This window comes from Zeus faber (genome assembly GCF_960531495.2).
Source record: "Zeus faber genome assembly, chromosome: 9".
Lineage (NCBI taxonomy): Eukaryota > Metazoa > Chordata > Actinopteri > Zeiformes > Zeidae > Zeus > Zeus faber.
The window spans coordinates 12,735,357-12,746,947 of record NC_137197.1 but is presented as its reverse complement, the minus strand read 5'-3'; the positions used below and the strand labels follow the sequence as shown (position 1 = coordinate 12,746,947).

General features: G+C 45.7%; 1 protein-coding gene across 1 annotated transcript in view; it reads right to left on the bottom strand.

Moving 5' to 3' along the window:
• Window positions 1-11,591, bottom strand: part of grm5b (glutamate receptor, metabotropic 5b) — a gene marked incomplete at both ends in the record, with an annotated part of 56,156 nt that overhangs the window by 10,122 nt on the left and 34,443 nt on the right. Inside the window, 5 exons of the mRNA XM_080006922.1 lie at window positions 835-961; window positions 1,131-1,299; window positions 2,052-2,176; window positions 2,542-2,663; window positions 3,700-3,935. Of these exons, the coding sequence (XP_079863048.1) occupies window positions 835-961; window positions 1,131-1,299; window positions 2,052-2,176; window positions 2,542-2,663; window positions 3,700-3,935 (779 nt within the window). The remainder of the gene's footprint in view (window positions 1-834; window positions 962-1,130; window positions 1,300-2,051; window positions 2,177-2,541; window positions 2,664-3,699; window positions 3,936-11,591) is intronic.

Below are 11,591 nucleotides of genomic sequence, written 5' to 3'. Positions count from 1 at the left end.
ACACACACACACACACACACACACACACACACACACACACACACACACACACACACACACACACACACACACACACACACACACACACACCTAAAACACAGGAAGTAGATACAAATTTAAAGACCCAGGCTTTTTTCTTACTGTTTTCTCAGCATTTTTCATAACGTTCTTGTTTTCTCTCTTTGGTTGTTTCCCCCTTTTTGTACTTATGGGATGCCTTTTATCTCTTGTAAAGCAGCTCATCCCATGTCTGCTGCATTGCCCTGTTCATGTATTAATCATGGTGCTGAGCGGAGAGCCAGCAGCCAAGAGCAGAGCAGCTCAATATCCAGCAGCTCCCAAAAAGGTGATGGAGGGGAGATGCACTTTCATTGCCGCTGAAACGTATTAGCATTGGAAACTGCTCTCAATGCAGAATAATTAAAAGAGCAGCGGCCATGTCAGTAGAAAATGAAAGAGATGGAGGAGGAGGAGCGGGAGAGAGAAAGGGAATGTGAGAAGTAGCAGCGCGTCTGGTTTTTCAACCAGCCAAGGCGTGCACATGTCACGCCTCTCTTCATCCCTCTCGGGTGCGCGTTTTGATTGTTTCTTGCCTCTCATGTAAGTCGCTTTGCGTTTGATCAATGAATAAATGTAAACGTAAGTAGGCTCTCTCCAGCTCCCTTTCTCCTTTTAAGGGATTTGGGAGTTATAACACTACGGCACATTATAAAACACACCGCTTAGACTGTGACCCCTGTACACGCACGCACACACGCGCACGCACGCGCGCACACACACACACACACACACATACACACACACACACACACACACACACACACACAGACTAACCGGTGAGGTCGTCAGTGGGCCAGGATCCCAGGTCGCAGGATCGGCACGTGTACTCATCGAACACAAACTCGTTCTCCTTACAGGGGGTGCAGGTCCAGCAGCAGCTCACCTCCCCTTTACGGATCACCTGGTACACACACACACACACACACACACACACACACACACACACACACACATATATATATTTATATAATAACATATATACATAAATGGACACGCATGTAGAAATGCACAAAGAATGATGTACAAAGATCTGTTTATATATGCTTTATATATACGACTCATCGCGTCACCTTGATCTGCCCCTTGTCGCAGGGCTCGCTGCAGACGGACTTCATCATGGCGTCTTTGCTCTGCCAGATTTCGGAGTCGTCTATCTTCAGCCCCCTGTTGTCCCAGCTGCCGACATTGATGTAGTCGTAGTATTCCTTTCCGATCTTCTTGAAATTCATGATTTCATACCTGGGAGCGGTGGACGCAGACAGAGAGGAACAAGGCAATAAGCATTCAAAACACGTTATGTAATGTACGCGCACGAGCATCTGTAGGCTATAAATGACACCTCAAGAGGTTCCAGGTAAGTGGTCATCCTATTCGGTCAATCGAGCGATTTCACTCTGCACTGACAAAACATGCGTGGCTGTCCTTAAAAAAACACGGAATGAATTGCAGGGCTGGGGCACTCTACTCAAATAGACAAGACAAAGATTTCTGTTTACACTTGAGAATAAAGCACCGACCCATTTTTCACTGCGTTTTAGGCAAACTGAACACACTCTTCACTCGACTCTGGCATTGACACGTCTCAATTCTCGTGGACATGTGAACTCTTCCGCTCGTAACTCAAGGAAATGTGTCCTGTGTTTCAAGTCGTCCTCCGTAATCACCACTTACAAGTTGGAAAAACGGGAAGTGTGACGTACGACGCATTCGAGCGCTTTTCATCGGTTAATGCCACCAGAGCGGATGGGGCTCAGACGCTCCTCGCGCTCTTGTTGCCGGAGTATCGAGAGTCATTTCGGCTGCTGGCATATGTCATGCTGCACTACCCGTTATGAAGAGGAAAAGCTGACTTTTAGGGTTGCAGTTTCTGCTTTTGTGACGCCGAGGGAACCGTATCTAAAACAACAAAACAATGTAAATGCCCCGCACCCTCCCCCTTACAGTAACATCATGACTAGTATTTACCCCTCATCTAACCCCAGTCCTCCTACCTGCCGGGCGAGTCTCCGTTCTCATCAAATAGGATTCCTTCCCCCGACACGCCTGTGAAGTTGGTTTTCATCAGGAAGTCCAGCAGCGTAGCGCCATCTATGGGTCGCATGGCATCACAAAGGCCCTTCACCACAACGATGGAGAGAATTAAATCATTCAACTACCTGCTGTAAATCACGCGCTGGTTGGCGAGGTTATTTAGAGGCATCTCAGTTAGTGGAAATCCACCAATTACTACATCCATGATCCATCTATTCCTCCATCCCTCCATCCATCCATCCATCCATCCATCCATCCATCCTTCTTTCTATCAATCACTCCTCCACCATACACCCATCCATCCATTCATTTGTCCACCTTCAATTCTTTCCTATCCTTCCATCGATCCATTCCTCCATCATTTCCTCTATCGGTCAAACCATTCCTCCAACCATCATTCCCTCCATTCCATCCATCCATCCATCCATCCATCCATCCATCCATCAGTACCTGGTACCCTGGGCAGAGGGATTGTTGCATGTTGTGCAGGCCATACGCCATTGAATAGATGGCATTGATGACAAACCCCATCTTAGTGTCTTGGGCGTACTGCTGTCGGAGAGATTCACGCTCTGCAGGGGAGGAGTGTGTTGGTATGTGTGTTGGGGTGTGTGTGCGTGTGTGTACGTGTGTGTGTGTACGTGTGTGTGTGCACGCGCGTGTGTGTGGGTGTGTGTGTGCGTGTGTGTGTGTGTGTGTGTGTATGCATGTAATGGTTCAAAGGGAAGGAAGGTAAATAACACTAGGGGTTAGAGAAAGAAAGGCAGCTTTATCAGAACACCTGACCATTTCCCAATATTGTTCTGCTTTTTACGAACCACAATCTGCTTTTTTCTCCTTTAACATCGAAAGTCTTCTCTCTTGGCCCTTTATTTTTTTTCCATCCACCACTTGCCGCCTCATCTCACTCCACTATTTTCTCCCCTCTCTCTGTCTCTGCTCGGCTCCACTTCACTGTCCCCTTTCATTAGAATACACGAGTTCCTTTGAAGCAGCACTCACACACCGCTTTGACTATGAATGGAGGAAATAAAATGCAGAGAGCAGGGCAGGAGAACAATAAAGGAGGGTATAAGTACAGGAGGCTGTGCTGGGATATTAGAGAAATGTCCAAGTGAAGCGCATGTCTGTATAGAGAGTGTGTGTGTGTGTGTGTGTATGTGTGTGTGTGTGTGTGTGAGCCACATTGTGCACTTGTATATGATTTGCATTATCTTTGGCTGTTATGAAAGCATGTACATACAAATATGCAGATTACACCCAACAATGTGACCTGGCCAACACACTGAAGTGACACACGGTTGGCTGTCCTCCTGCTCTTCCTCCCCACTCTCTCTCCCTCTCTGGTTGTTTTATTAAGCTATTTGACGTCATAACTGCCTCAGTCAAAACATGTTTTCCACCTCTGACTCGGTGGTTTTGAGGGTTTGATTCAAGCCCTCAGAACCTCAGTATGTATGTGAGTGTTGTGTGTATTCATAGTTGCTCCTACAGCTGCACTTATTTTTGTACATACTGCATATCGATATACGCAATCTTTACTCGCTGTACACATACATTGTGTACTCACTGACGCATGTTCTGACAATTAATACAGTCTTTACTCACTGCTGCAGGTCCGGTTGTACTTGGGGCTCTCCTGTGGGTGGCCCTTGAGCCGGCAGTGGAAGCGGTGCTGCCAGAACTCGGGGAACCAGGGGTTCCGCTGGTTGTTGTCCGGGCGGAGCTTCAGGTAGTATTCGTCGAACCACTTGACATCGGCCGACTGGAGCTTGATGGTGATACCACCCGCCGCCTCCCGGACGAAGCCGTCTGTCACGTCGTACCTGTCCGCCCAGCCATCACTGCGGGAAGAGGAGAGAGAGAGAGAGAGAGAGAGAGAGAGAGAGAGAGAGAGAGAGAGAGAGAGATTTCACCTGTGTTATTATTTATTTATTATTTATTTATCTATCTGTCTGTCCGTCCGTCCGTCTATCTATCTATCTATCTATCTATCTATCTATCTATCTATCTATCTATCTATCTATCTATCTATCTATCTATCTATCTATCTATCTATCTATCTATCTATCTATCTATCTATTTATGTTATTATTTATTTATCTTTTTTTTTTCTGACAATTTTGTCTATTTGTATTCTTGTCTATTTCACCATTCATTCAGATTATAATAATTATATATTTTTTAATTGTTATTATTGTTGTTATTACTATTATTGGAATTATCGGTAAAGTTGTACAAGATGACAGGTCCAGCAATACTCCCGCCAGAGGTTCAAACAAAAAAACATACGACCACCAGCAACCCTATTCTACGGGTCAAATAAGAGAGGCAACATACTCATACACATATCTGTCTGTCTGTCTATCTATCTCAGACCGCATAGCTTCCAACCCTCCATCCTTCCGCCTCTCTATCTCTGTCTTTATTTCTCTCTTTCTGTCTTTGTCTCTCTCATGGTCCCCAGAGAACAAAAACTAATTTTCTCCTACAGCAGTCCTTCCAACTATAGTATGATTAGAGACCCTAGGCATGTGTGTGTGTGTGTGTGTGTGTGTGTGTGTGTGTGTGTGTGTGTGTGTGTGTGTGTGTGTGTGTGTGTGTGTGTGTGTGTGTGTATCTGTGTGTGTGTGTTGTGCCACCTTCTCGCCATCTGCCTTCCCCAATGTCTCCTCTCAACCCCCCATCTCCCTCTCCCTTTCCCTGTCCCCTCCTCCCCCTCCCTCTCTCTCCTTGGAGCACAGGGCCATAAATCACGGTGGCAGCATCTTCTGGAGGACAAATCCATCATGTGTCAGCACTTGGCCCGGAAACAGCCAAATACATGCGTGCACGCTATGAGAGAAAAATGCAGATGATCAATACTTTTGAATGATGTTTGACATGTTTTACATAGGACAATAGCCTTTTTGTATGTTACCTAGCTTTTAAAACACATTGGCTGAGACCTCATTTCATGAGTCTCCCAGAGCTCACATGAAGAGATTATTCTTTCGGATAATGCCACACTGTATCGTAAAGACCAGATCACATTCCATCTTCGCTCAACCTTGTGTGGAGATAAGGATAACCACGGGGGACTTGGCAGAGCATTGTGGTTTGTTTTATGACATAGTAAGGTTTGTGCCTGTCACCGGAGTTTGACTGCTAAATCAATGTATGAGATAAACTCCCGGGGATATGATTGCGGGGCATAATCCTGTAAATCACAAGCTGACCAATGGTACACAACCGTCACAACTGTTTTAGTTGTTATCTCTGTTTTTCTAGCTCGTAAATGGAGCATTTGTGTAAATACTCAATGTGTTCTTCTTTGTTAAAACAGTTCTCAGCTGTTATTGAAAGCAACAGCCAATCACATGGGTAGTCTCAAAATCGGACCCAACCTCTCATCTCTATATAGGCCTCTTCGGCAGAAGCAGAGGCAGTCTGATTAGATCACTGTTTTGAAGTACTCTCTATCTTTCTCTCTATTCTGCAGAATAAATATATTTGATATGCTCAGTTTGTTTTCCTGTAGCGGGCATATTAACCTCACCGAACACGCACTGAGCGTTCTCCAGCAACGCTGCAGTGTGTGGGATAAAGTCGATGGAGAGGAGGTGACAGTGGACGCTTTGGGGCTAACCTGTCTTCCTTCTGTCTGCAACGCCATGTTTGGCGTCACTCACTCTCACACACACACACACACACACACACACACACACACACACACACACACACACACACACACACACACACACACACACACACACACACACACACACACACACACACACACACTGTGACAGAATGTATAGCAGTTCAGATTATATGTGTCAAAACAGCCTTGAACTTTCAGGCAAAATAACACACTAAAAAAGACATAAGGTAGTATGATGGACAGGTGCATAACACGATTTACTGTAAAGAGCTACAGGTATCCATGTTTCTGGATGAAAACCCCTTGTTGTCCTTGGAACAACAGTCCCCACGTCGCTAAATTGCTAAACGTTAGACACAACCTGCTGTGTTGTAACAGTGATGTAGATGAGTGGAAGTCCTGCTAGGTTTGATTCCTAGTCAGGGAAACATGTTTGGATCAAGAAAAGGTTCCACTTAGGACTGCCTAGGAAAGGTTGAGTTTTGGTGTGGTTAAGGTCGGGGTAAGAGCTGGGAGGCATCACTAACCAATCCAGCCAACGTGTGCAATGTCAATGATCAATAGGAATATTGTTCTAGGATTCATAACTTTGCATATGGACTGATAGCAAATTAATGGGTCGATAAATGGATGTAAGGATAGATGGATGGATTGATAGATCAACGCATGGAATCAATGCGTGTATGAATAGATGCATGGATGCATGGGTACCTGGAGGGGTGGACTGATGAATGGATGGAGTGATGGAGTGTTGGGTGGATGGATAGATGAGTGGATAGAGAGATGGGTGGATGGATGAATGGGTGGACTGATGATGTGATGGAGTGATACTGGCCACTACACATAAAGTCCTAAATTCCCTGAAGAGCAACAGGTAATTGAACTGAACAACCCATCATCTTTTGGGTTGGATGGTCATGGAAGGCTTATTCAGTTGAAGTAGAGCTAATGTGTCACGTTTCAGCTTTTATACAGTAAAGTACATTTTCTTCTAAAAAGTTTGATTCACTTTTTGTGACAACTGGCTTTTATTTGAAGCATGTACCATTCACACACATGATCTTTTGGGATTATTTGATGCATCTGCTCGAATGAGTATTGGGCACAAAATTGAAGTCATCAAATGTAATCATTATATCAGCGTTTTTGGCATTCTGCTCAGGCTGCTGTCTTAACAACAACAACAATCATCTTTTAAAATGAAGATCCTCATCTTTTTCTTTATTGATTCTCGGAGGCAGAGGCAGAGAGACAGACGGACAGACAGACAGACGGACAGACAGGCAGACAGCAGGGAAGATGAAAAGAAATAGTCAATGAGGGAACGGGAAAAAGAGAGAGGGTGCTAAACTGCGACACAATTTAAATGCCGGTATAAAATATTGATGGACAAAACACGAGTACTAAAGCGGGAAAAGAGAGCAAGGGGAAGAACGGTGACTGATGAAGCAAAAAAAAAGAGAGAGAGGGAGAGAGGGAGAGAGAGAGAGAGAGAAAGAGGGAGAGAGAGAGAGAGAGAGATTTTCAAAATGGAGAAAGAACAAAAATACAATTCTGAAAGTAACCGGTTAATGATCATTGAGCTGCAGTCTCTCTGCTTTCTCTCTGTTTGCTCAAGGAAATGATCCTTTCCTTTTCTCTCTCTCTCTCTCTCTCTCTCTCTCTCTCTCTCTCTCTCTCTCTCTCTCTCTCCATCTCACTCCCTCTCTTTTTCTGTCACTCACACCTCCACCTCTCCCTGGAGGCCACTGTCTCATCTGGCTCTCTGTTTCTCTTCTTCCCCTTCCTCCAAATATGTCACATTCCACCATATCTGTCTGTCAATGGATCCATCGCTCTGCTTGTCAGCCGCTCTCCCCTCCCTCCACGTCCCTCTCTCTCTCTCTCTCTCTCTCTCTATCTCTATCTATCTGCTCTGTGACCTCCGCTGCTCTCTTTCTCTCTCTCTCTTTTTTCTCAATTTCTCGGGCTTGGATTGTTCCTCATCTACTGGTCTGTCTTGTTTTGTCTGTCCATCATTCACCCACTCAGCTCTGTTTCTTTCTCATTGTCTCACACAATCCTTTTTCTCTCTCTCTCTCTCTCTCTCTCTCTCTCTCTCTCTCTCTCTCTCTCTCTCTCTCTCCTCTCTCTCTCTCTCTCTCTCTCTGGCTCGTTCCACCTTTCCTCCCCTCCTCTGCCATCTGTTTGGCAGGCTTATCTGCATGTCACACCTGCAAAGATGCAGAACGCCACACAGAAACACACACACACACACACACACACACACACACACACACACACACACACACACACACACACACACACACACACACACACACACACACACACACACACACACCAATACATTTGCGGGCGCCCACACACACATCTGCGCACCCCAAGTACCCAAGGGGAGGATTATTCCTGGACAGAAAAGTATATATAAAGAAAACTGATGTTTATATTTATTTCCGTCTGCAGTGAATTGACGGATCACGTGACGATCGCCAGGTGACAAGTTCCGGCAACAAGTGCTCTTTGCTTCGCTCTCCAATGTAAAAAAGGGCCTTTTTTTTTGAGACGCCACGCTGGGAGTGTGAGCGTAATGGCTCCACGATCGACACAGTGGGCACGGAACGATCCGGGGGCAATCCCACAATCTGGACGGAATGGTGGTTTAATGCCTCAATCATCAGGGCGTTCATCCACACCCAAGGACAGGATGAGCTAAGTGTGTAGGATTGGATACACGACACCACTCACTCTCCGTGGTTTCCTTTTTTTGGGGAGCATTGAAAAAAAAAATGTTAATCCTCCATTTTTCCCCTGTTTTTTTTTTTTTTCTTTTCTTTTTTTTTTCACTGCCTTGACCCACATGGGCTGAATTAGTACCAGGATTTTTGAGAGGGCGCTACTGAAACAATATGTTGTTTTGCTGCTTGAACCGAGGCGAGGCAAACATGTTGTGTGTGTTGAAAGTGTACACACACACACACACACACAAGCGCACGCACACAAGCGCACGCACACACACACACACACACACACACACACACACACACACACACACACACACACACACACAAGATACACACATTTTCATATACTTATGTAACTGTGTGGGTGCTGTTGCATTGAGAGGAGGTCTTGAGGAAAGGTCTTTCATGCGTGTGTGTGTGTGTGTGTGTATGTGTGTGTGTGTGTGTGTGTGTGTGTGTGTGGGTGTGTGTGTGTGTGTGTGTGTGTGTGTGTGTATGTTTGTGTGTGTGTGTGTGTGTGTGTTTAAGTGTCTTTGTGTCAGTAAATATATCATCCATAGTACAATCCCCTGTCTTGATGAAAACATGACATTGACCTTAATGACCCCCTTACTCCCAGACTCCACCCTTTTTCTCTCACACACACACACACACACACACACACACACACACACACACACACACACACACACACACACACACACACACACACACACACACATACACAGAAAACACACACACACACACACTGAAAGGACCGACAATGTGGAGGAAACCAGTTGTTGCCATGGTTTTCAACCCACGTTCATCTCCTTGTGTGTTGTGTCTCGTTAGAGATATATCGTACAGTGTACTTACAGACACACACACCCACACGCACACACAGACGCACACACACCACAGACAAATCCTGCAGCTCTGTTGATATCAGTAAACCTGTCTACATTTCACTGTCAAGAAAGTGTCTTTTTCCCAGTGTCTTAGGGAGCTGTGATACTCGATCAGTCGGATTGGAGCCAATCCCACATACCAATGCCCAGGGCAACTGACATTCCAGTCAGTTAATTATGAATATAAATAGAAACTGGAACTCATTTGCCAAAAAAAGGAGCATTCTTCCCGCTAATGTGTTTCTTGGTTATGAATTCCTTCCTTAGCCAAACATCTTGAAAGACATTGGATTCTGAGTAGACCTGGTTTGAACAAGTGGGAAACCGAATCATCTGGACTTAAAGGCCGCCTTGGTGATACATTTTGTCTGGATTCTCCCATAATTGGTGCAAATTTGTCTTTTCCAGGCCAGAGAAATACCCTTGTGGGACTGTTCTTTTGATTTAACAGCTCTACGACCATTGTGGGTATAATTGATTTTAATGAATGAAAATAAGGTCAGAGGCATTTCTGTGCCAAACATATTTGGTTGAACTGATGGGCACTGCTTATGGGTCACTTGGGTAATTACTGTGTAGGTTCACTGGTGACATGCCAGCAGACCCGGACCTGCCCACTCCCTGGCTTCCATGGCAACATGGCCGGCGTTCAACAAGAACATCTGCTACTGACAGCCGTACACGCCATTCAAACGTACGCAAGCATGAGCACACACATGTATTCATCAACACACACACACACACACGCACACACACACACACACTTCAGAGTGAGGCAGCCTCCCGGAAATTGTCAAATACCCACAAACACACACACACACACACCAATGCAACAAAAAAAAAAAGGATTGGTTTCTTTACACTTCCGCTGCATACAGCAGGATATCAGTCGGTAATAGTCAGGAGATGCGGCTTTTGGCCTCGGCAAAAAACACTTTGTGTGGCACGATAACTCCAAAGGTTATGAAAAACGGCTCCAGAACAGCTAATGGCGACGTTTTTCCTTCTCTTTGTCTGGTCAGCCCTGCTCCCACTCACCTCCATATAATGGGTAAAAAAATAATATGTCCGTTCTGTTGTTGGTATCTGAAGACATAATTCCGAATCACATTTGCCATTGTGCACCCACGTAGTACGTGCGTACGTTTGGAAAAGCAGACAGTCTTTCTGTCTGTTTACACATCTCTGAGTGGTGATCGCCGACGTTTTTCAATTTCGCCAGAAGAATGCTTCACTATCCCTCCATCCCTCCATCCCTCCATCCCTCCGTCCATCCATCCTTCCGTCTCATCGCCCCTTCCACCCTCCCTTGCCTGGTCAGAAGACACAAGGCCTCATCTATCAACGGCTTAAGACAAATTGAGGACAAAGTTCACCATGACAACAGCAAAACTCATTACGCCAAATGTCAGAACTGTCTTGCACACAAGCGCCATGATGATAAACACTGTTCGCATCTCTGAAAGTGGGTGTGTGGCGGGGCGTGTGTGTGTGTGTGTGTGTGTGTGTGTGTGTGTGGGTGGCAGACAGGGAGCTGAGCCCTTGGTCATGCGTGTATCCCCTGTGTAATTGTGGCAGATCAGAGCACGGTACACGCCTGCCATTCACACACACACACACACACGCGAACACACACACACACACACACACACACACGCGCGCACACACACACACACACACACGCAAACACACACCAACAGAAATCCAAACACACACACCTGGACAGCAGGTGCACCGTTACTCATCTGGTGACGCCAAACTTGATTAATGAGTCTTTTCCTCTCTGAACATTGTTGTTTTTTCGGCCACTCAAGGCTTTTTTTTTCTATCCCCTTAAACCAGTGTTTCTCAAATAGTGGGGCGCGCCCAGGGGGGAGCGATGCCAGGTGCCAGGGGGGCGCGTGTGTCCCCGGGGAACATGTTTTTTTTTTTGCCACAGGGAGTAGGGTTGTTTTGCACCGAACAAGAGCACACAGCACAGAGCAGGAGATATGAAGTGCAGATCACAAACCCTGAAGAGACACCATGGAAAAATATTTAACAGGGATGAAAAGAAAGGCGGAGAGAGACGGAGATAATGAGACAAACGTAAGTCTCCCCAAAGCTAAGACGAGGAAATATGACGAAGCGTATGTAGCGCTTGGCTTCACTGTGACTACGGTGGGAGACGAGGAAAGAGCGGTATGTTTACTGTGTCTAAAAATGTTGGCAGCGGACAGCATGAAG